General features: G+C 34.9%; 3 protein-coding genes and 1 long non-coding RNA gene across 10 annotated transcripts; 3 read left to right on the plus strand and 1 right to left on the minus strand.

Annotated features, from left to right (window-relative positions):
- LOC109713655 (mitogen-activated protein kinase 6) lies at positions 262 to 4,137 on the plus strand. 6 transcript variants are annotated; one of them, XM_020237821.1, is made up of 7 exons: positions 262 to 670; positions 843 to 972; positions 1,226 to 1,363; positions 1,477 to 1,809; positions 2,334 to 2,517; positions 2,902 to 3,077; positions 4,022 to 4,137. In XM_020237821.1, exons 1-6 carry the CDS (start codon positions 507 to 509, stop codon positions 3,072 to 3,074), a joined length of 1,122 nt encoding a protein of 373 aa, XP_020093410.1. In that variant the 5' UTR covers positions 262 to 506; the 3' UTR covers positions 3,075 to 3,077; positions 4,022 to 4,137. The 6 variants fall into 6 exon arrangements, with proteins under 6 accessions (XP_020093410.1, XP_020093412.1, XP_020093407.1 ...); XM_020237823.1 differs by having other exon boundaries at positions 2,902 to 3,095; positions 4,022 to 4,111; XM_020237818.1 differs by lacking the exon at positions 4,022 to 4,137 and adding an exon at positions 3,254 to 3,700 and having other exon boundaries at positions 2,902 to 3,095.
- On the minus strand, positions 3,838 to 10,642 carry LOC109713651 (probable polygalacturonase). The gene is made up of 6 exons (XM_020237815.1): positions 10,547 to 10,642; positions 10,062 to 10,451; positions 5,726 to 5,846; positions 5,059 to 5,233; positions 4,886 to 4,956; positions 3,838 to 4,805 (listed from the first exon to the last, which is right to left on the minus strand). The coding sequence occupies exons 1-6, from the start codon at positions 10,577 to 10,579 to the stop codon at positions 4,111 to 4,113; spliced, it is 1,485 nt and encodes a 494-aa protein (XP_020093404.1). The 5' UTR covers positions 10,580 to 10,642; the 3' UTR covers positions 3,838 to 4,110.
- On the plus strand, positions 15,446 to 17,436 carry LOC109713664. Of its 2 annotated transcripts, none has more exons than XR_002217138.1 (4): positions 15,446 to 15,578; positions 16,796 to 16,941; positions 17,032 to 17,225; positions 17,306 to 17,436. It is a non-coding gene; the product is annotated as an uncharacterized LOC109713664 (long non-coding RNA). The 2 variants fall into 2 exon arrangements; XR_002217137.1 differs by having other exon boundaries at positions 15,447 to 15,578; positions 16,809 to 16,941.
- On the plus strand, positions 19,025 to 24,751 carry LOC109713659. Its single transcript, XM_020237827.1, has 4 exons — positions 19,025 to 19,396; positions 20,316 to 20,577; positions 21,570 to 21,637; positions 23,388 to 24,751. Exons 1-4 carry the CDS (start codon positions 19,262 to 19,264, stop codon positions 23,673 to 23,675), a joined length of 753 nt encoding a protein of 250 aa, XP_020093416.1. The 5' UTR covers positions 19,025 to 19,261; the 3' UTR covers positions 23,676 to 24,751.

Genomic DNA, 25,861 nt, shown 5'->3' on the forward strand with positions numbered 1-25,861 from the left:
CGTAGTTTAAATTCAAAAAATAAAATAAAAAAATCTCGAATATCTGAGAAGTGAAAAATTATTTTTCCGAGAAAAAAAAAATCATGAAAATGCACTCTTTACCACAATTTTTTTTTATGAAATCTAATCGAAGTTTAGAAAAAATATTTTTCGTAAAATCGAAGGGATAAAAAAATGGTTTTAGGAATATTTTTGGGAAGAACAAAATACCCGTTCTCTCTCGCGCGCACGTGCGTACGTTGCGTGGACTTTTCTAGGTTCACGCGCGCGTACGCTGCACTTTCTCTCCCGTATCCTCCCGAGTCAACGCCGCGATCTCTTCCTCTTCTCTTCTCTACCGTTCCCCCCCTCGAGGCGAAGCGAGAAGAACAAGAAGAAGAAGAAGATATCCCAAGCTCCCATTTTTTCAACCCTCTCCTCTCTCCCCCTCCACCTCGAATCAATCCCCTTTTTCTCCTCCTCAATTTGATACCCGAATCGTAGGAGGAGGTGGAGTTTAGGGTTTAATGGCAACTGCGTCTTCCTCTTCGTTGGAGAGTCGCGTCGTGGGGATCCCCACCCACGGGGGCCGCTACGTGCTCTACAACATATACGGTAATCTCTTCGAGGTCCCCTCCAAGTACGTCCCCCCTCTTCGCCCCCTTGGTAGAGGCGCGTATGGCATTGTTTGGTGAGCAAAATCCATGCCTCAAATCTCATTCTCCGTTATCTTCTTCGTAGATGTTGCTAAAGCTCGAGCTTTTATGGCTCAATTGGGGGTTTTTTTTCACGTTTAATTTGGGTGGGGTTTAGCCATTTTTGTGATTTAGAAGGTTAAATACTACTTGTTTTATCCGGTGTAGTGCGGCTGTGAACTCGGAAACGGGTAAAGAAGTTGCGATCAAGAAGATCGGCAATGCGTTCGATAATCGAATCGATGCGAAGAGAACTTTGCGAGAAATTAAGCTTCTTCGCCACATGGATCATGAGAACGTAAGATTGGGTTGCTTATAGTTTTTCTCTTCTAATATGAATTGGATCGGATCGCATGATGATCATAAATTATGTTATCAACTTTCGCATCTCCATATGCCGTCGTAGCATTGCTTCGTATGTTCGATAATTTAGTTCGAAACACTGAATTATATCGTGCAATGTCCATCACCAGAATTTAACCTTAGAATGCTTTAGCATGTTCGTTTTAGTAATTTATCTAGCATGATGGATTTGTTAGTTTTAATCACAGGTTATTGCCATCAAGGATGTAGTACGCCCTCCGCTGAGGCAAAACTTCAATGATGTTTACATTGTATATGAATTGATGGATACCGATCTCCATCACATAGTTTGTTCGGGCCAGCCATTGACTGATGATCATTGCCAGGTTTGTTACTCCCACTCGTTTTCTAGAACTACTTGATCGGCTAAATTCGTAAATTATTATCTCTTCCTAACGACCATGATCATCACTTAAACTGTGCTGTCCATGTTTGGCAGTTTTTTCTGTATCAGTTACTACGAGGACTGAAATATGTTCACTCGGCGAATGTGCTGCACCGTGATCTTAAGCCCAGCAATCTGTTCTTAAATGCTAATTGTGACCTTAAGATAGGAGACTTTGGATTAGCGAGGACAACTTCTGAAACGGATTTAATGACGGAGTATGTCGTAACTCGGTGGTATCGGGCGCCCGAATTGCTCCTGAATTGTTCAAAGTATACTGCTGCTATAGACATTTGGTCAGTTGGATGCATACTTGCTGAAATTGTGACCCGCGAACCTATATTTCCCGGAAGAGACTATGTCCAGCAGCTAAAATTGATCACAGAGGTATGGCTTAGGATATAAGTTTATTAAGGTGGACTTAATGTACATAGGTTTGTTTTGGTCTTTCTTAAGTTTTATATTCATCTTTACGAGTTTTTTTTTTCTTTCTCTGTCCTCTTAAAGTATTTATCATCTCTTTGCTGTATCCGATCAATTTACTGCTGACCCTACGTGATTACAGTTATTTATCTTCATATTAAGATGAAATTCAACCTGTATCTCATCTAAACCACTTGTTTTGCTTTTCTCGTCTAATTTATATTTCCTATAGGATCTTACAAATTAGATGATGTACTCTTTATCTAGCAAGTCTCTATTTTAGTGGATATTTGGTTTCACAGTTCCTAGATTGTTTTACCTTTCCTGCTCCCTCTTATCTGTATCCTTTAGTGGTCAAAGGCGATCATTTTTCTCTCTCCTGTTGTTTTTCTATAAATAAAGTTTGTTTCTCGCTGTGCTGGGCATGGAGATTTTGTTCGCAAAGCTTTATACGATTATTAAGAAGATGTTTCTGTTCTTTTCAAAAGCTAGTAGGTTCACCAGATGATTCAAGCCTAGGGTTTCTTCGAAATGATAATGCAAGAAGATATGTGAAACAGCTTCCATGGCACCCAAAGAAAAACTTTGCTGCTCACTTCCCTACAATGTCTCCTGGAGCAGTTGACTTACTTGAGAAGATGCTTGTGTTCAATCCAAACAAACGAATCACAGGTATAATAAACTCTTATCCTTCATGCTAGAAAGGTGCCAACCTGCCTTACTTACTTACTTGGGCTGCAGTGGCTTCTAGAATGGCATCTCTAATCGGAAAAGCATTAGCTAGGTGTTAGGAAATAAAATTGAATGGACGCTTTCGTAGTGGCAAGAAACTTTGAAAGTTGAAAACTGGAGGGAGATTTTAAACAAAGCTGTTATTGCTTTTGAAACAGCTCTTCTCAAATAACCTACTCTTTACAGCTACTTAAAAAGCAATTCTAAAGAAGCTTTAGCCAGGGCCATGAGCCCTCACTAGAAAGTGTGGTTAGTGTAGTCAGTTTTGTTTGATTGTTACTGTTTTCTTGCTTTCGTGATTGTTTTCACTTCATTTTATTGCAGTTGATGAAGCTTTGCACCATCCGTATCTGGCCTCTCTTCACAACATCAATGACGAGCCTATCCGTGGGGCACCTTTTATCTTTGATTTTGAGAACCCATCATTTACTGAAGAAAATATAAGGGAGCTCATCTGGAGGGAATCTCTAGTGTTCAACCCGGACCCTGCTTACTAAGAGGTACTGAGAAGTACAGAAGTAAGCATGCAACAATTTCGAGTTATCCTAAGAAATCACATAATCTCCCTTTTCTACTAAATTTTTGTTGTTATTTCTTGTCAATATTTTCTTGTGGTACTTGTATTTTTATTTCCCCCGCTTTGTTTGGTCTTTATATGACACTATTAAATGTTCAGTTATTTGTAGGAGTGATTCAGGACTGAAGCAAGTTCACTTTATATTTCTTCTGGGATTTAGGGCATAATATCTGAACACTATGAAGTACAGCGACTAGATATACGTCTATTTGTCCTTCAGTAGATACATGGACGATGCTACGGAAAAACTTCCCATATGACAGATTACTATAAAGTTTGATAAGGTTTGGGATGCATATCCAAATAAAGCAGATCTGAAGAACTTGCTATGTCCCCTTCTGAGATTACATTGTCATTGTGTTTTTAGTTTTTCACTTTTCAGAAGCCTGTACATTCCTAAGCTGATCTTGCTGCCTTGTTATACTGTTCCAGTACATACAAACACTGTAAATTTCTTTATGTTTGTAAAAGCAGCTGCTTTTCTTATGACACAAAGAATTTATGATTGGTGAAATGCTGACAAATTTGACTAGTTCTTATTCTTTACTTGACCGGGCAATTGTTCTCTAGAACCATATTGATCCCTGAGCACTTTCGAAGTCTTATATCTTTCCGAAATGTAGTTTCAATCACAACTAGCATTAAAGTATTCTGAGGATATCTATCATATTGATTAACTAAGATGAGCAAATTTGGTACTGCAATTTATTGAGCAATATTCAGAAAACAGCTGAATCTTTAATGAATAATTAGAGCTTGAAATCGAATGCGACTTATAATTTGATCACCAGAAATGCAGATGGCTCTTTGCAATTCTTATTTCTGTGCCAATAAAGTTAGAACAATTTTCGTTTGCTCACCCCCCAGGCCCGAAATCAGGATTAGCCGGAAACAAGAAAACCTCTGCTATGATGAAGTGCTTGAAGAGTAAAGCAATATCAGCATATACTCACAAGTTAAATTCTCCTGGTCGAATAATATTTGTTCTTGACTGAATCTGTAAATTTATCGCCGGGGAAAGGACACTGCGTGGCGTTGGACCCTTGATCGGGAAGCAGGGCGCAAGGAGTCGGGCTCACATGGATCGACTTCCCGCTAATGTTGGTGCAGTTCCACTGCAGCTTCTTGGGGTCTATCACCTCCGCCGTGACATTCGAGATGCAAATGCCGGTGAATGGGTCACCTTTGATCCCCTCCAGCCGTGCCGCCATTGTCACATTCTCTGCGTACACATCGAGATAGTTGATCCCGCTGATTTCGGGGAGTGCGTTCGGGTCGTAGTGCTCGTCGGGGTGCTGTCCGTAGTTTCCAGTCATCCAGAAGACCCACTTCATGGTATGGAGGCTCATCCGCCGCACAAAGATGTCCTTCACGAACCCTCCCCGCCCGACGCCTGTCTTGATCCTGACACCAGATTCTGAGTTGATGGCCGTGATGTCCTCCGCGATAACGTCACGGACTCCGCCAGACATCTCGCTCCCGATGGCAATGACGGCGCTGGTGGGTGAGATGCAAGTCAGCCGTTGGATGATGATGCGCTCGCTCGACCTGTTAAAGGCAATCCCATACTCGTCCCAGCCACTCTTTATGGCGACACAGTCGTCGCCAGACACGATGAATGAGTCCTCGATGTGGACGTCGGAGGAAGAGTCTGGAACCAAAATTTTGCAGCAAGATTAGAAGAATAGCAGCAGGAACTAGAGCTGAAATCGAATTACAGCAAAAGAATACCAGGATTAATCCCATCAGTGTTTGGCGAATCTATCGGCGCGAGAATGGTGATACCTGACACTATTACATTGCTGCAGGAATTGTATCAGTACACTATAATCAACACCGAATACAACTAATAAAGATGCAAAAACAATCTGCAAACCAGTTTTCTATGTGGAATTGATCTTTACCTGCTGTATACCGGATGGATGTTCCACGACGGAGAGTTGACGAACGTAACGTTGGAAATGACGACGTGATCCGAGTAAATGATCTCAACAAGGTACCCTCTTGTGTAATTCAATTCATCATTGTGGAACTTATCCCACCAAATTTTACCCTGTCCATCAATGGTTCCATTATTCCCTGAAAATAGTTCATGACAATGTATAGGATCATGTATTTACAGCATAAGAATAATATCAGGGGTGTAATCGGTTCTGTTTGGTTCCATTTTAACACAATTCTCAAACCGAACTGAATTTTTCAGTTTGAAAATTTTCACAACCAAACCGATCCATTAAACACAAAAAATTTGATCACAAACATAGAGTTTTAAAAGAATGTACTGATATGTAATTAAGTTTTGATCATAAACATAAAATTTCAATAAATGATTTAGATAAAAAGAGTATGTAATATTATTATTCTGTTTTCAGTTTGGTTCGGTCAAGAAAAGTGTTAAAACCGAACCGAAAGCGAAAACCAAAGTTTAGCTATTTCTAAGACCGAACCAAACCGAAAACCATATAAATCGAACCAAATCGTCTTATTTGGCTGTGAACGCCCCGGCATAAGATGATTCAAAATAATTACAAGGGTATGAAATTTGGATTCAAGAGGTTGAGTTTGGATAACCTGTGATGATCACATCAGTGAGATTGTATCCAGTGATGAAGTTGGAGTATCTTGGCCCAGGTAAGTCCCTTCCTCTTCCATAAGAGGGCAAAGGATCAATTGTAGGCCATTCACTAATGTTCTGGAACATGTTAGGATGAGTTATGTTAGTTGTTTGCCTAGAGCATGCAGCTGCAGTCCATTTTGATGGGGAAACATGAAGAGCAAAGAGAAGAAAATTAGGGGGTGTTTGGATGGATGAAGTTGTGATTCGGCCGTAAATCAAATTTATTAACACTAAAAGTGTTTGTCTTATCACTCATCATGAATGTGCTTGAGAAAATCTGGTGGATACATACCTCTGTGCTTAAATTTTCGAAAATAAACTCTCTTTGAGATGGTCTGAAGTCGTCTTTTATAAAAAGATTCAATATCCAGTTTACGACTGCACAGAAATTACTTTCTCGCATTTCGATCAAAGTACAAGTACATCAATCCAAATGACCCCTTAGGAGAGATTAGTTTCTCGCATTTCGATCGAAAATGAGGAAATAGAAGAAGAGAAAGAGCGAGAAAAAAAGAGAAAATAACCTAATGTAAAGATCCATTTCTTTTTTCTCCAAAGTGGAGAAAAAGGAAGAGAAAGGTTACTTTCTCTTCTTTTCTCCCCTCAATCCAAACAAGAAGAGAAAAAAAAAATGCCCTTTTTTTTTTCTTTTTCTCCTTTTTATTCTCCTTTTTTTTTTCTCTCCTATGTTTTTTCATCCAAATGAAGCATAGGAGAAGAGAATTAATATTGCCGGACCATATTTTAATATTGTCAATGCATATTGAATGTATCAAACTCAGTTCATATTTTCAATGAATGAAACAGGTAGCTTGCTACCTTTCTCTCAAAAAAAAATATATATATATATTTGCTATGGCAATAATAGAAATTGCTTAAGCAATAGTAGGAAAAAAATGAGTATAAAACTATAAAGAATGATGTAATCTAATTCTTTGGCATTAAATAAGGTTTATTGGGACATTAAAGATAATACTTCTAAAGGCCTAATACAATATAAAGTAGCAACAATATTAGAATGGCAAGTGATATTATCAGGGCAAAAAAAATTAAAATCAAATCATAGCTTGATACAAAGATACATTATCAAAATTTATTTTAACGGTATAAAAAAATAAATAAATAAATCACGACCATTGAAACTAGGGGTGAAAATAGTCTGAATACGATCAGATCTTCAATATTTTTTTCGGATGCGGATATGTATTGATGCTAAATTTTTATTACCATATTCGCTAAAAATAGATTCAGATTCAAACATGAGTTAGATTTGCAATTAGATATTATTCGCATAATAATGTATACTAGTATGTACATATAAAAACAAACTAAAATTAGCATGAATAAGACTTGCAACACACTCATGTTAAAACTTTGTATATCTATATTTTATTCAATAAAATTTAATATTTTAATAAAAATAAATAAAATTTCAATATAAAATGTATAGTCTAATAAGCCAAAAATACAATAGAAAATCACTTTATCTCCTACAATAAATATATATATATATATATATAGAGAGAGAGAGAGAGAGAGAGAGAGTTGATCTAGGATACTTTTACAAGTATCATCCCCATGTTGCTATCACGTTTTTAGCCATTGGATCTACTTTTTGATTACAAATAGCCCTTGGATCAAACACTATTTCACCTACCACCACCTACCACCACCTACCCCCATCATCTCAACCTCACATCTCTCCATCTAAGGGCTAAAAACACACAAGTATCACTTGGGTGATACTTGTAAAAGTATTCTAGCCCTACTATATATATATATATATATATATTTACATCCCTCTTATTTTTTAGGGATGAAAACAGTAAAATATGATCGGATTTTTTAAAAAGTTATATTCGTATTTATTTTTTTTTCTTCGAACACGAATTCAGATACTAATATGTTTCCAATGCTAAATTTTGATATTCATATTCGCATCTTATGAACTTATTAAGTGGACAATTTTTCCAAAAAGGAAATAATTAGTTGGGTTGCTTTATAAAAGGAAAATCAAGGACTAAAATAATGAAGCGACTTTTCAAAGTAATTTTCCAAAAAAGTATACCAAACTTAGACTGATCTGCGCAGGTAAGTTTTGAATGGAATCAAAGAAAGACCAAAGTCTTTCTTTTGAGATGTGGCTTTTTTATTGTCTTTTCGAAAAAAAAAAAAATTATTACTATATAATAAAGTCCGTGGAGATATTTTTTTATTAATATGACACATGTTCTCAAATTATTTTTGGTGCACCTGATGCATCTGATGTAGTGTAGACTGTGGATGTGTGTAGACATGTGTCAAGTCCATGGCGGGAGTTTGGGTGCACTTGGTGCGGTATACTAAAGACGTTGGAGAGACGTCTCTCCAAGTATTGTACTCAAATGGCACATGTACATTCAATTCTTAATTTAATGCTACCGACCGTCTCTTGAGCAAGTGGCAAAAGGCTTGGTGGTTATTACCCGAGATCCAAGTTCGAATCCTAGTGATTCACATTTCAAGCTAAGTTTATTTCTAAATGAAATAAACGAAACAGGTAGCGTGTTATCTATCTCTATAAAAAAAAAAAAAAAAATCTTAATTTAATGCTACCTTTCTTTCTCCTCTCTTTTTCTCCAAGAAATATTCTCTTTCCTCTCTTTTTAAAGCAAGAGACAAGTTTTTCTTTAAAATTTGAATTTACTATTTTATGTGCTCTTCTCCAAAAATAATTAATTTCTTAATTGAATCATCTCCTCTTTCTCTAATTAATTTCTAATTTAATACTCCTTTTTTTTTTCTCTAAACAAGACACATTCCCTCTTAAAATAATTCCTAATTAAAATCTTTAATCCCTAATTTAATGCTACATTCTCTCTCTCTCTCTCTCTTTCTTCAAGAAATGTACTCTTTCCTCCATTGTTTGAAGCATGAGATCTAAATTTTATAATTTTTAATATATAGACATTTAATATACTATAAAATAAATTTAATTAATTAAATTTTATTTTAAATTTTTATTTTTATATTTTTATAAGGCTAAATTACAGAAAATCTTCATGTTAAAACCTAATTTTTCACTCCTCCCTATCATTTAAAAACCTATACTTTGCCCCCTTGTAAAATGAAAAATATTCACAGAAGGTACGGTGTGAATTATAATGATAAAATGATCATTTTGCCCCTCACCATTTTGCCCCTCATCATGTTCACAGGAGAGAAAACTGAGGGCATTTTTGGTATTAAAAAAAATATAATAATATTTTATAAACGAAACCCTATTGGATTAATAACGACAGAGGGTGAAGTGAATATTTTTCATTTTATAAGGGAGGCAAAGTGTAGGTTTTTAAATGACAGGGGGGAAAATAAAAACTCAAATTTTGACAGGAGAGTTTTATATATTTTAGCCTTTTTATAATACAAATTTACTTATGGATGTCTATACAAATATATGTTCAATACATATATTTAATAGTAATATATACTATATTTTACAAATATAATTAAAAACATTTCCATCGAACCCGCAGCAAAGCGCGGGTCAAAAAATGTAGAAAGAGAAAAGGAGACTTTTTCAAAAAAAAAAGGGAAAAAGCTTTAAAAAAACCTTTTTCAGGGAGCTAAATCTATATATATACTATTTATATACTATATATAAAAACAGATAGAAATTTTTAGTTGACAAACGTATTAAAATAATGATAATAATAAATAATTAACTAACTAAAATAAACTAGGCTTGATAAAATAGAATGGTTTAAAAACACCATTAACAGATTGAAAATTAACTTTACATTTTGAGTTTGATTCATAGTATTTTTAATTTTAATTTTAAACTTTAATTTAAATTTTTAAATTTTAAGTATACATTAAAAAAAAAAATTTGTATGCTATGAAACATATAAAAAAATTATACGGCATAACTAAATTGAAAATATACTTAGAAACAGATCATATTTTAAAAATAAACTAATGAAAAAATAAACAAATACCAGCAATAACTATTTAGATTTAAAATACAGATTCAAAATTTATTTTAACTTATATTTTTACACTTTAATTTAATTTAATTTTACAAATATGGCGTACATTAAATTTATTTAACTTTCTCTAATTTATTATAAAATATTTAAACTAAGATGTATCCTTCTATATTAGTTTCAAAAATAATAATTTTTAAAATTTGAGGCCCCAAAAAATATTTAAAATTTAACTCTATTAACGCAGGAAAGAACAAAAGGCGCAGTTATAAATTTAACGGTCTTACGTTAGAAACTGTCGTAAATAGATTTGTATTATTATTACCTGAGAAGCGAGTATAATTGCACCGCGTTCGAGGAAGAGGGTGAAGTGACTAGTAAGATTGAATGGGCCGGTGAGCCACCGCCCCGGCGGCACGACCAGCGCCGCGCCGCCGTCCAATTCGTACTGGGCCAAATGGGCCACCGCCGCAGTGAACGCCGCGGTGTTCGACGTCACACCGTCACCGACGGCCCCGAAGTCCGTTAACACTGCCGTGTGGGCCCTACTACCCACCGGCCCGTATACGGCCTCTTCTTCATGGCCCCGCCCATTTCCCCCGGCCCAATTTTGGTGGTGGTGGTGGTGACGGCGATGGTGGTGGTGGTTTTTGCACTCCCCGCCTTCGAAAAAGCATGAGGTTATTACGATCCACAGAGTTATAATTTCTAGTACCTGGGAGAATTTGAAAAAAAAATAATTTTATTGAATCACAATGTAAATAATAATAGTAATATAAAAATAAAAAAAATTATTTCTCGGGGAAATACAGGGAGTCTTCGGTTGATTTGGAGAGAACCCATTGGTGAGAGAGAGAGAGAGAGAGAGAGAGAGAGAGAGTTTGGGGGAGGGAAAAGGAGAAATGGTGTTTATATAGAAAGATGAGGGACTGAAATTGAAAATGCCTTAATTTTGGGGGGTTTTCAGAATTAATCGAAATCTTTGTAGAGATGCTAAAGTTTGGTGTCTTTGCGGAGAGGGTGAGCGTTACATTTTATGGGGGAGGGGTGGTTTCCTTTCAAGGAAAGGAGTTAATTTTCGTGCAAAGATGAGGAATAAAAAGGGGACAAAAAGAGGGAGTCTCATTGTAGGAAAGAGATCTCGGTGGTGATGGAAACGTATTTGGAGAGGAGATTTTATATGGGTATTTTTGTTAAACATCCTTTTTTGGGTTTCATAGTTAATTAGGTTACAAATTTTTGTTAAATTGTATGTATGGTTGAATTGGGCATTAGTGATTTAATTAATTAAATTTTATTCGGTATAAAGCGGCTTAAATTATTACATTTAAAAATGTTGTCAATTTGGTAAAATTTTTTAATTTATTTAATTAAAATTAATTAATTTGGAAAAAATAAGAGTTAAGAGAATATCAATCAAAAAGAGTAAATTTTGTTACAACATAATTCACAACTCACAAGAAGAGATGAGATTTTTGTTTTATTTTATTTTTTTATCCCATATGTTGCTCCATTTAGAGCAAGTCGGAATTAAGACACAAACGGGGTGAATCCCATGGCGGAAAGGGTCCCCTACCTCCCGTTCTTCTTTTTTTTTGTTTGATCGAAATATATTTATAATCGATTAATTTTAATCTTATATTTAACCCCCACCTATCTCTTCATTCACGGCAGAGTGAATGTTTGACGGATCAAAACGGATCAAATGAAGATTGAGATCTGTGGCCTCTTACTTTATTTACTTGATGTATCAATATGGATTTGAAAAAAAAAATATTTTTCTATATTTTTTATTTCCACTTACAGACTCATTTGAAGTGAATTGGGATAGAAGCTCCACTTACAAACTTATTTTTCTCTTTTTGTTATTTCCTCAATTAAATTTTTTGTTAAATCAATAATAAAATTAAAATCACAGGGTATTAAAGTAAAAATTCGGTAAATCACATGGTACTAAAATGAATATTCGATAAACCATAGAGGAGACATCTGAAATTTTTTATATATAATTTAACAAAGAGTTAACGAAGATACTAACAAAAAGAGAAAAATAAAATCATAGAATATTAAAATGATATACTTTAAACCGTATGGTACTAAAGTGGGAAAACGTGAAACCACAAGGGGCGCTATTTAAAGTTTGCCCTAAAAATTAATTTAAATATTGTTAGCGAGTTATGCTTACTTAATAAGCAACGCTAAGATCCAAATTTGTACGAATATCTTAATTATCGGCGGTTAGTACGCAGGAATATAAAGCTCATCATTTTGTCCAGTAGAGAAAGTTTTCTACGTCATGTGTTTATTACTTTTCAGAGAAATCTTACCAATTATATCTGGCATCAGAGGAGGCTAGTCATGGAAAGCAAGATTCTATGGCTGTGTTTGGTTCGGATATAAGTAAGAACTACTAGTTCCAGGGATAGGTACAAGTTCAGGTATAAGCAGGAATTAGACCAATTTTACGTTTAGATAAAAATTAAGTTATTCTTAGGAATAAGGTAAATAGTGTTTGGATGGTTAGATTGGAACAAGAGGAATAAGAGTTATAATTTGAAATTAAAATTATATTATGTAATTAGTTAACATCAAAATATTACTTAAAAATAAATAAAAAATTAATTATTAATAATTAATTATAAATAATAATAATTATTATTTAATAATTAATTATAAATAATAAAATAATAACATTGATTATCTAATTAATAATAATATTTTATATAAATAATATTATTATTATTAATTATTAATATAATAATAATTAATAATAATATCGATTATCTAAATTATTAGAAAATAATTATATAATAATTTCATGTAATAAATAATAATAATAATTATTAATTATGTAATAAATATAATAAATAATCATGAATATGAATATTAATATTAATAATTAATTAATAAATAATAAATTTAATTATTATTAAATTATATAAATAATAAATAATGATTTAAATATATAATAGATTAATTATATTTACTGTTATTAAAATTAAATATTAGAATTTCAATTAATCTTTGTTCTCAATCATAACAACTTATTCCAAGAACAGTAGGACAGCCAGCTCCAGCCTATACGCAAGCTTGTTCAGAGTCTCGAGAATACTGTCGCCGAAGAACCAAACATGCGCGTTGGGAACAAAGGGGGGGGGGGGAACAAGAGCTTATTCCCTCCTTGTTCCTGAACCAAACGCTACCTATAAGATCTACAAGATTCATACGAGATAGTGTAGGATGTATTTATATTTAGGGTAAACTTCAAATGTCATTTTTGTGGCTTCGCACTTTTTTATTTTAGTATCATGTGATTTAAAATGTATCAAGTTAGTATTTTGTAGTTTCGTTTTTATTTTTTCATCAGCTTTTTCGTTCATATTTCGTTAAATTATATACAAAAAAAACTTCAGATACCCCATTTAGATTTATCGAATATTCACTTTAATAACCTTTAATTTTAACTTTGTTACTGATTTAACGAAAAAAAATTAGTAAAATCGATAATAAAAAAATAAAAATGAAACCACATGATACTAAATTGAGAAAGTGCACTAAATTGATACACTTTAAAATATAGGGTACTAAAATGAAAAGGTTTTATGAAAATTGTTATACTATTTTTTCATAAAATATAAAAAAGTAAAATAAAAAAAAAAACTTTTTCTTAGAATCAAATGGACAAAAAATTGGAAAAAAAAAATATCACGCAAAACTTTTTTTGCAAGAAAATCCTTTTCTATACTTCTCATAGGAATCAAATAACCAACTAATGAAGCTCCTACCTCAATCTATCTCTAATGGGCGGTAGATGAAAACCAAAAATAAGAAAAGAAATAAATCGTTTCGAATCTATTCCGATCTACTAAGAAAATAAAGTACAAGTCGGGAGACAAGAGACCCATTCCTTCTCTTGATTTATTCTGATCACTTAAAAAATAGTCAAAAATTCGTTCCAGTTCCAGCCTAAGTTGTAAGTGGAGGCAAGAAATAAGTTAAAAATAAACATGTCCCAAATCCGACCCGATCTACCAAGAAAATATAGCGAAAAGTAAGAAATCCCTTCCGCCCTTTCTTAATCACTAGATTAAACGAAAAGGAAGAAAAAAAAATAAATTCGAAAGGTGGCCTTACAATAATTGGACAATAAGTGCTTCAACTTTGTAGCACTGAACCAACCTATAATATTGGTTTATGAGAACCTGTCTAGTGCATCGAAATTTAAAAAATAATTAAAAAAAAAAATCTCTTGTAGTAAAAGTCATTCTCTCCTATTCCTTCTCTTCTTCGACCTTTTACTATCATTTTTGCACATTGGGTATCTTTTGTTTCTATAATATGGCTCACTAACAAAGAAGAATAAAAATAAAAAATAAAAAATAAAAAATAAAAAAAAGAGCATTATTTGAGAAGGCACTTTCATTACTAGAATCAAATTGGAAATGTGTTCTTTTTCGGAGAAGCAAATGGTTTGTTAACCCTTCCTCGCATGGTCACGGGCACTTTTACCAACTTATCCAAACTGGTGTATAGGCCCCCGAGCCCCTTCTATCCTACTGCTCATTCCCCCGCGTGAGCATTTTTGATCTCCAATCTCCAACATATTTTTCTTTTTAGAAAAATGTAACACACTATTTGTTTTATTTATTAGAAAAATAAATTAAGCTATAAGAGCGAGATAATAGATTTCTATAAAAAATGAAGAGAAAAAAAGTTTTATTAGAATTTAGGACAGTTTCGCTTAACTTAGAGAAGTTTTTTCAGTGGATCACCAATTGGAAACTTCTTTACAGCCCAAATAACCCACCAACTAGCTTTTGATCCAATTAATCGATTGCGTGCATGTTGTGTACTTTTCCTTGTCATCTACTTATTCCAGATAAATCTCACATCATCTCTCAGGAATCTTCTGCATGTTTCGACGTGACAATGTTAGACTCAGTGCTTGTTTAGTCACTCTGGAGCTATACCCTATCAAAATCGAGAGTTCCGTCCATACGATGTGGCTTGACTTCGCACTTGTCGAGGGTGAAGTCGCGAGTTCGTGCCATATGCGAACTCGCAGCCTCGTGAGATGGATTCGGGTCTGCGGGTCGTGTTGGTCCCACAAAAGTCAAGTTCCGCAATTCCATCCAAAAGCCGGCAAACTCTGATTATGAAAACTCAGCCACTTCAACCCCGACTTCATCAAAACAAACATACCCTTAGCCCACTCTTTTGATTGATAAAATATAACGACCAGCCCATTAATATTGGAAATTGATTGGTTTTAAACTATTGGGTTAAAATGCTTAACTAAATTATTATTATTGAAGTATATGTATATATATATATATACACACACATCATTTTCTTTTAAAATTGTTTTAGGATTTGACGACTTTAAGCCAATCCAATTGCTATTGGAGTTAATCGAATTTATGTGGCCCAAATATTAAAGCATTCTTTTACACTTCCAAAAGCGCTATAAATTCAAAAACAGTTATAACCGTCGGGAGAGAAACATATGCTTCTTCAGTGGCGGTTCTCACTACAAGTTTATAAAATTAGATGGTGAAAAATTAAAAGCATTTTTAAAATTTTCAAACATTTGCTGAACTAGGCCTTAGCCCAATTCCTAACTCCTCGAATGAAATATCGGCCCATTTGCGGCCCAAAACCCAGAAGTTTCGGGAGTGTTCTCGGTCGTCATCCATCGTCGACACCGAACCCCCGCTTTCTTAGTAATGGCGATACTTTCCCTCGTCTCCTCCTCTTCTTCTCGCCGCTTGTTGAGATACCGCTCCATTAACGACCTCATACGATCATATTCATCGGCGTTGTGGGTTATATAACGCTTCAGGTACTCACGCGTTCTCCTTTTCTCTCACCATCAGATTTAACCAAAAGAAAAAGTTTTATGCTGTAAAAGCGGTGAAATTTTTTTTGGATATGTATTGTAGTATTCATGGCTCTACGGGTAAATAGTGTTGAATATAAATTTAAGCTAATTATTTGTTTTAATGAATTTATAATTGCAAAAATTGTATGAAATATACTAACTAAATCTCAAACCAAATTAATTGAGAGGTTGGATAGTAAAATCAAACTTTTGGAGGGTTCGGCATAGTCGATGCAAAATGATTCATAGTGCGGATAAGGTTTGTATGTTTGTACCATATGAAAATAAAAAACTCTGTTATTTGATAGTTTAAGTTTTCGGAGGACAACCACTGTTTCTCGATATCATAACATCTTCGGCCTATGAAATGGCCTCGAGCTCAGACGCGATGGAAATGTTGAATATAAATATTAAAAACATCGTTCTCGGTAGCTGAAGCTTTTGGTGGAAAGTGGTTGTTTTGTTTTATTTAACAATTGGCGCCTAATCTGGCTGTTGTAACTTGTAACTGCACATAGTTGACGTAAACAATCAATTTTGTCTCACGGTTAGGGTGATACAAAATGGTGTCTTCGATCTTTTAATAGGCCCTAGACGTTGTTCCATTTAATTAATGTGGCTATGGTTTTAATTTATACGACAGTTCGTAACAAGTGACATGATTCAACACCTGTTCTCCGAAGGTTGCACAGATATAGTGTGAATAAGCGTTTTGGGACAAGAACAACCAGAGGATGCGGCAGTATATCTGATTATCTTGTTATGGAATAAGTATAGATACAATCTCCAATCAGAACAGTAGCAGCAAACTTGTGCAGAAACTTCTTCACATGAGAAAAAGCTGCGGCACATTGATTCTTTTGGCAGCAGAATGGGGCATAATAGGGGTATGAATTAGAAGAAGAGAGAAGTATCAGAAGGAGAAAACACCTTAAATAATATTAGACACAACTACGACGAATAATGGTTTTATGAAAACTTGTATCGCCAGCGGTATTGTTAATACATGAAAGATTCATAACGCTGCTGTATGTGAACAGTAGGAGGTTAACCCATGATCTCACAGAACTAATTAAGAGAGCTTCGATCTGATTCATACCGTGACGGCTGATTTTTGTTATTAGTCACTTCATCACCTGCTGTAGCTTGTTAATTGCTGGATTACAAATATGTTGCAGTTATTCATTGTAGGGTGCGCGTGGCTTATACTTAATATTCAGCAAAAGAGAAAGCAGAGGAGAAAAAACAACATCAATGAGGGGAGCCGCCAAATTGCCTGTGCAGAATATAATCAAGCAAATCTGCCCCAGGACTGGAACATGCAGTACTGCCGAACTATTCTTTTCTGACAATGTTTTTCACCTCCTGTACGGTTTCTGTTGCTCTTTTTCTGATCGAAACAACTATTACGCAGGGGTGATGACCGTCTCGACCCCGCAAAGACATGAAAGGAATGAGCTTCGGGAAGTAGATTGCATAAAAAATGAACACGTCGAACAACTAGTAGCCTTCGACAAGCCACGGATGCCGCCTGTTCTCGGTCCCCTGATTATTTACTCATTGCTGGAGATGTCAAGTAATAGTCGAGATGATAAGTAACTTAAACTGGTATAGCAACACATGTTTTCTTTATCTTATCATGTTGCATTGAAATAAAACTTTTCCGTAATTCATATGATTTTTTGCAGGATATGGACACGCAGAACTTAGTACTCGAGCTGCACCATGGATTGTATGATAGATAATTGCATCGGTCATATTGAAAAAATCGGAGTTGTTGTCGCTGTTAGAGTGTTACTCATAGTTTACTTGGTTTGGAGTGTATGCCAGTAAGTGCTAGGTGTATGAACCCTCAGCTGTATAATGCATAACTGAGATGTGGATAATTTCAGCTTTTCCTGAAATATTCAGAATAATTGTTGCTCTGTGTGTTCTGAATGGCCAATCCTTGGTTTAAGTAGGCTTGCTGAGTGAGGGGAAGAGAATGCAAACTCTTTATTCTTTGAACTGCATATTTTAGCAGTTGCTTGGAGTTGATATCTTTGATGGGTGAAGATTTAGTAAAGCCTGGTGCTGCCAATGTGATAAATACCCTTTTTTTCTGGGTGAACTTCAATTCAATTTCCACTTTCGTGGTTTAGCTTATTTTTATTTTGTCATTCTGTCGTTCAAATGATTGTACTTACTTATCTTGTAGTTTATTTTTATTTTATCAAAAAAGTTTGTTGCCAAATAGGATAGTAAAGTAAAAAAGTTTTGAAGATCATGAGATGATATCCTATTGAACAATATGTTGTGACAGTGAAATAAAAATAAGATTACAAACTAGTTAAATATAATTAAGTAAATAAATAAATAAATATTAGTATGTTTAAAACAGATATTTGGATATTAGACAATAAAAAATTAAAATATTTAAATTTTAGATATTTAGCTTAAAAGTACTATTAGACACCGAGTCAAGTTCTTTAAAGTTCAAATATCTCTTTTTGCTAAATTTTCTATACTTCTGAAATAATCTTATTTCTTTATAAAAAAAAAACTAATGTCAAATTATTATTATTATTTTTATTAAAGTTGCTACTAAGCCTTACAATCTCTGAATAATCTTCTCAAGAATCTTCATACAAGGCAGAATTTGTAGAGATTTTTTTATTATTACTTGGCAACAAATTTGTATATATTTCTTTTTCCCTTTTTATTTGTTTCTTTCTTTTATTTTTATTTACATCTATCAGAATTATGAAAGCACACCCCTTTTTTTATTCTCTTTTCTTCTTACTATTTATTCTTTTTTTTTTTTTACTTTTATTTTTTAGATAAATTGCACATTTAGTCCCCAAACTCTAAGGCAGGTAATATGTGGTACCCAAACTTTAATTTATTGTAATTTCTGACTGGAACATTAAAATTGTTGTATCAAATCAATTTAATTGACTGAATATTAATTTAGTGTTACTGAAAAAGTGATGTAATAGTATTGTGATCGGTGATGTTGCCAATAATTAAAATATAATATTATTTTTATGTCACCGAAGTGTTAATATTTAATAAATTAAATTAGATCGTAAAATTCGATTCTAACCATTTTAAAAGTTGAAACCAAAAAGTATAATAAATTAAAGTTTAAGGACCAAATTGTCATTTGCATTGTAGTTTGAGGAACAAACATACAATTTACCCTATTACGTGTAGTCTTGGTTTAACTGCGTTATTACGATTCCGATGTCGCTTCATCATTTGCGAGTCGTGATGAAAATTTTTGTTTCAATCCCAACCGTTGCATTTTCGTACAACCTCCGCACACACAATCTTCTTCAGACCGTTAATATTCAGCCACGTGCCGATGTTGGATTTAAATAATACAACCTTGCTTTCAGCGGATCCGGTTCACTCCTCCTCGGAAAAAAAAAAAGGAAAAAAAAAACACGGAGAAGAAATAGAGGCCGCCGGAGTCGGTGGTGGTGGGATTGGGGGAACAAGAAACAGGCGGAGAAGTCGGCGCCGTGTCACAGCTCTATACAACGTTTTCTTAGAAACTCGGCGCCGTATTCTCTCTCCATATTCTAGAATTCTCAAGAAAGAAGAAGAAGAAGACGAAGAGGGGAGAGAGAGAGAGAGAGAGAGAGAGAGAGGGGCAAGGGATGAAGGAGGTGATGTTGCATGTGTACGATGTGACGAATAGCGATTCGGAGAAGACGAACAGTACGATTCTCCAAATCAATCGCATCTTCAAGGATCGAATCGGCCTCGGCGGGATCTTCCACAGCGCCGTTCAGGTTCTCGATCCAAACCCTAACTTTCAATTTTGCTTTTTTGTTTATTTTAGACCACAAGAAGCTTCAAATTTGCTCTAGGGTTTGGTAGATCTAGGGCTTTTAAAGCATCGTTCGAGTTCGATTTGAGGACTCTCGGTAGTTTCTTTTGTGAGATCTCCTTTAAAGGTGATGCTGATTTTGTCGAGGACATAGGGAGAAGATCGTAGAGTACTTGTGAACATTGTTGATGAAATGTGCGTTGAGATTCTTGATATTAATGTAAGGGGGATGGGATATATATATTTTGGGTATTTTGCAATTATTTGTTGGTTTTGTAGGCTAAACCTAGGATCAGTTTGAACTTCTGATGTGAGATAGGGAAAGTAAAAATTACTGTTACTTTCTAGAAAAATGGGGAAGAGCATAAAAAAGGGAAAAGAGTGTTTACGCAGCTTGCGATTGTTTGTAATTAGATCCAAATAGTGTGAAGTACTATGATGCTTTCCTTATAGACATTCTCTTTTGTGAACAAATATATGGTTAGCTATTTACTATCAATAATGCATCAATTCCAAAAATAGAATGATGATGGAGTTCAATCGTGACAATTGGCGCAATGTTGTAATATCAATAATACATAGCATAAAAGGACCAAAAGAATTTTGTTCTTTCAGTTTTCACCCTCCGCACGTGAAAAGGAGATATAAAGACTATACTATAATGACCTTGGGCAGCATAAAGGTGTATGATGTCCGGCTTCTGATTAGTGTATTATCACTTTCTCAGAGTACTTAACCTTTTCTTGCTCATGTGACAATCTGTTGGATGCATTGTGATCATTATCCTCAAAATTTTGTATCTTTATAATGTAGTAAGGGAACATCTGGTTCGATTTTCCTTTTTGGTATTGATTGACTGAAACGAACATCCACCTTAACAGGTATATGGAGAAGAAGAATGGTCATTTGGGTATTGTGAACATGGTAGTGGAGTTTTTAGTTGTCCACCAGGTAAAAATCCTATGTATACATACCGTGAGTGCATTGTGCTAGGAGAGACCGACTGTTCTATCTTGAAAGTGAATCAAATCTTGCGGGAACTCGGGAGAGAATGGCCTGGTAATTCCTATGATCTTCTATCAAAGAACTGCAACCACTTCTGTGATGCTTTCTGCGAGAGGCTTGGCGTGCCTAAACTTCCAGGTGATGAATGTTTCAGCCTTGATTTCAGATGCATTTGACACCGTGAACTTTACCCTCTGTCACATTGCTCGGGATTTGTTTTTGGTGCATATCACTCTGATTTTTTTTTTGATATAATTCTACAGACGTTTTATTTAGATATATGTCGTGGCATGTATCAGATTCTTTTTGCATGTCTGATATTGAACGCAATCAGCTTTTTTCTATGATTCTTATAAAGGGTTGTACGATTAGCTGGTGCTTTGACGGCAATTCAATTGCAATTTTAATGCATAGTTCTCTAGGGCTTCAGCTGCAGTGACAGTTGGTTTGTACCTAACAATCCCTATTGCCAGTCTTGTCTGCATTAGAAGGGTTTATAGCTTTTTGCATCTGCATTTCGCCTCTCGTTGTTTTATATTGTCAATGCGATGGCAGCACACTGTGTGTTTTGTTGTCTTCAACTCTTTTAGGTGGAACTGAATGAATAGAAGAACAACTTCCCTCCGAAAAAGCATAGGAGGATGATCAGTTTATCTTATGGCCTTGATGTTTTTAATTGAATAGTTTGTGTAGCGATGCTATTGGAAAATTTAAAGCTAAGCCAGAAAAAATCTAGAATTTCTGTCAAGGTGTTTTAGTCTGAATCTGCATGTACTGTACAACCCGTCATTTCACAAAGTTCCATTTTCTTTTGAATTCTATTGGCTTTTGCTTGTATTTTTAATTGTGGACTTGCCTAGTCAGTGTATACCCTTATAGCATATAAAACTAGCAAATCATTTGTGGTGGTAAGATGGCACCTGTATTCTTATGCATGCCGCATGTTCTTTTTTAAATATTTTTGCAACTTCTACAAGTAGTTTTATACTATCTTCTAGTTATATTTGCAATCTAGAGTGGGCTATTAGTTATAATGTCTTGTGTTCCCACTCTACGTTATAATTATTGGGCACTCACTGTAGCTTCATGATTGGACATTTCTAATTTTTGTGGTCATTTGCAACTTGCAGGATGGGTTAACCGTTTTGCTAATGCTGGTGATACTGCCATGGTAGTTGCAGGGAATACAGCATACCGGGTGGGAATCTCATCCTTCTTTTTTGTGTACTGCAAAATTTCTGCCGCATTTGCTATTTATGTCTTTCAACAAGAGCCAATTCTATTCTTGTAGACAGCATAGATTAGGCTTGTCGCCATGCGTTGTTCAGTTGATTTGTGACTTGGAAGTTTTACGTTGTCCTAGTAAAGATCAAATGTTTGATTATCAGATCATATGGCTTAGAATATTGCCAATTTTGTGAATTTTATCTTCAATCAATTACTCATAATTGAGAGATTTCAAATATTTGCATCTTTTGTTTTATGGCAAGGTTGATGGTAGGACTAAACTTGTCCTCCTAAGACATAATTTTCTTTTTCTTTTTTTTGAGAAAGTCCACCTAAGACATAATTGACTAACCATTATGCTTGTTAGTGTACATCATTTATTCAAATTGTCCACAGATTATGATGGTGGGGCGTAGAATTTACTGGTACATACTTATTCGTGCAGTTCTGACATATGAGCTTGTGTATTCCTATTATCATTGATAGCACCAGTTCTTGAAATTTGCAATTTTATTTTGATGAGATTTGTTGTTAATTAACTAGAGTGATTCTCCTGCAAGCATGGGAACTCAGAGTCTTGCCTTTTGTGTTTGTAACTTTGTATGCTTTATTGTTGCGATGTTGTCCCTACATATAATATCTTATTAATTCAAACTTTTCATGTGGAAACTGTTATCCAGGCCTTTAAGATGTACTTTTTGCAGCATAGAATGGATCACAAAATTTATTCATCCCCTGGCTGAAAGCCTTCTAGTTTTGTTGGAATTGATTAGGGATTTAGGGCTTGTAGATATGATGATACAATCTGTATGGTGATTAGTTATGTGGAATTTGGGTTTTCTCTATTACTTATTAAAAAGAGGTTTGACGTTTTACTACATTACAGAGTCCAAGTAATCCTAATTTTTCAGGATTCCGCAGTCCATCTATGAGGTGATTTATTATATCCAGGACAAATTAGGATCACTTTGTTGGCCGCTTATAGACATCTTCTCATGTCTCTCAACAAATATCAACCAAATGCCTCTTGTGTAACCAAGAATAAATATTTTGAATGGCATATTCTAACATTCAAACCGGCACAAGTGTTTCTGCGATGTGTGGACTTTGCTAAATGCTCTATTTGTAGAAAGAATTGGTTGAGAGATCACATTCATTTGCCAGACCAAATTTAATACGATGCTCTTTTAGCTTAAAAACTCATGTCTAGAGGATGGAAGTATTTCAGCTTGGGATACTTTGTTGTCAGCCTTTATATGGAGTTAACTTGTATAGAGGTGGTTGTTACTGATGGTCTGTTATTATTTATGAGTTAATGACTGTGAAGACAGACGTAATCCATTTCATTTATAATTGTGCCTTGTTTAACGTCTTTTGACAACACTACGTCTGAGAATGGTTCGTTTTAGATGAAATATGGTAGATCATGGTTTCTCTTTGTGAATGTTTAATCTTTGATGTAAGCTCATTTTCTATCTTTTCTCACCTTTTTTGAGATAATAGATGAACTCACTTTAAACATGTTATTTGCGACAACTTGAAATGCTAGCAGAATCTTATCCATCTGCATTGGACATGCATCCATTTGTTAGATTTTGCTGCAATTTGACATCCTAGTGTTACCTTATGTCCTCTTAAATAATTTTGTTTTTGGATTTCACCGTTGCCATTGACAAATCTTAAATGATTTTGTGTTTGCTGCTACTCTTGGTGCTTTTCAGTTTAGGCAAGCTAAGGCAGAAGTTGTTACTGCAAGCAAAGTGGCGTACAGATTCATGGCTGGTCTAGCATCGAATTCATCCCCAGCCACCCCCGAGTCCCCAAGCAATGCAAACAGAGGCACCCCCAGGTTCCAGGGCACTTGGTTCAAGAACCTCGTTTCTACCGGTGCCGGAGCCGGTGCCAAGCCATCAAGTAGTTCATCAGATCTACCGCTGGAGACTGACGACGACGCCTTACTACTGCAGAGACAGAAATCTACAGAGCATTCGACAAGAATCGAACCATAGTTTATTTGATGACTTTGTGGAAGCGTCATCAACATTGCTTGTGTGTGTACCAGTAGTAGAAACATTTCTTTACAACTAGACCGCGATATTCATACTCGCAGAACTATAAATCCTTCTCTATAGATTCTTTCTACATTATTATTCTCCTTCTTTTGTGCAAGAAAACAAAAACATTGGATATTAATTCGCGTTACTTGAATGGTAGATTTACACTCACCATCATAACACACATCTGCGGAACTGCTGAAACCTAGTACTGTCGACTTCCATCAAGAGGGATTTCTGATCAGAATGCGTCCGCCGTAGATGGCTCTCCAGAGCATCGAAGCAATGGAGTGTACAATGGTTGTCGCGATCCGACCCTTGACCTGACCGCGCTTTGGTACGGGCCTTCTTCTGATGCCGACGCCATCACCAAAAGCAGCCGAAAGCGCAACCCCTGCAGCCGCACTCTTCATCGTCCGAGGGTGGAGGCAAGCAGTAATGAAGACAAGGAGAGATGAACTTGTTATTGAAGTATTACTATGATGGTGGACTTAATGCAGGCTCATTACTTCTAATGATCTATATATAGTGCTTCTGTAATCAGCACATGGAGTGGGTTTATTAAGCCTGTTAAGTACGGCGTGATTTCGTTTGTGGGACGACAAAGCCAGCGAAGATGACCTCTCTCTGTCGAAAGATTCTGTGGGGTGTGGGCACAAAAGATTGGACTCTCTTGATGCTTGTTTCACTCTTTTCTGTAGAAAAAAAAAAGAGAAAACTGTACGCATTGTTTGAAGATGAGATGGTCTCACCCGGATCTGCTGGTCTTTTGACTCGTGTGGCTTCTTATTATTACTACTACTACTATTTATTTTTTAAAGTTGGTGGGCTATTCTAAATTATTAGGGCTTGAGAGTAAAGCCAAAGAGATAAGGAAATCTACAGGGTTACATTATGTTGCACGGTAGGGTGAGCTGTGATGTTTTGGATTGTTTTGGATTGTATAATGTTGAGACCATACCGTGGCTGCTTCCACGCAGGGTTTGGGCCCTTTTGGTGTACGCAAACCACACTAAACTGCTTCAACGAAACTGGAGTGTTAGCTATTTCTTTTTCTTTTTTTTTTTTTGTTGTTGTTGGATTAATTGCACCAGTAGTCTCCAATTTTTACTCAAAAAAGTTTTTCGTGCAATTAGATTTTTAATCTTTAATATTTGTTTCAATCTTTTTTCCGCCATTAGACGCCAACTATTGGATACAAATCCAATTTAAAAGATAAAGGTTAAGGATTAAAATGAAAAACCGATAAAGATTGGGGACTGTTTAGTGCAATCAACCCTTGTTTTCAATCCAGTGGCTCCGTTGTTCATTGAATCATTCGCGAACACACAGAACGAAAATAAAGAATAATTATAGAGATTCAAAAGTTCTACGAGTCTCGAAAAAGGAATATAAAGTAAACATTAGCTTTATTTCCATGGGGCAAAAGGATGCATTACATGTTCAGTGCATTTCGTTGGTATATTTTTATAGTGGTCGAAACTGGTTCGCAAGTTGATTGTTGCTCAACTAGAACTTTTCAAAGGCATAAACGCACACGGAACTATGCTGAGCTATGAAATATTTTGAATCGAATATTTAATTTTTTTAAAATTTGATTTTACTATTTAATTTTTTAATTTATTTGATTTGGATCAGCCAGCTATATTTTTACTTTAAATTTTAAACTAATTACTTACTTTAATAAATTTATTGCTTCGAGAATTGTATAAAGTATATACTAATTAAACCAGTAAAGACTAACGACGCTTCAAATTGTAAAGTCAAAATATCGTTAATTGACTCAAATCAAACAGCCAAAATTTTGAAAGATTGGTTAAGCCAATTACAAATAGTTCATGTAAATTTTAAATTTGAAAACACACAAAAATTAGTAAGAAGTTATTATGTTTGGCTCAGCTTAATTGTACTCTTAGTTTCAATAGAAAAATATGAAGTTTTCAATAGCACAAGAAGTATTTATTCAAATAGAACACAGATTTATGCTTTATTTGGATGCATCAATATTTTGCTATGTATATCTCTGTGATTTATTTGAGAAATTTGTATAATTGGTAGACCATGAGTGTGATCAAATACCTAGAGTTGAATACACTATACGTGATTTTTTCGGTGACTTTTTCAGATTAGATACCAAATAT

This window comes from Ananas comosus, linkage group 8 (assembly GCF_001540865.1).
Source record: "Ananas comosus cultivar F153 linkage group 8, ASM154086v1, whole genome shotgun sequence".
In the NCBI taxonomy this organism is placed as follows: domain Eukaryota; kingdom Viridiplantae; phylum Streptophyta; class Magnoliopsida; order Poales; family Bromeliaceae; genus Ananas; species Ananas comosus.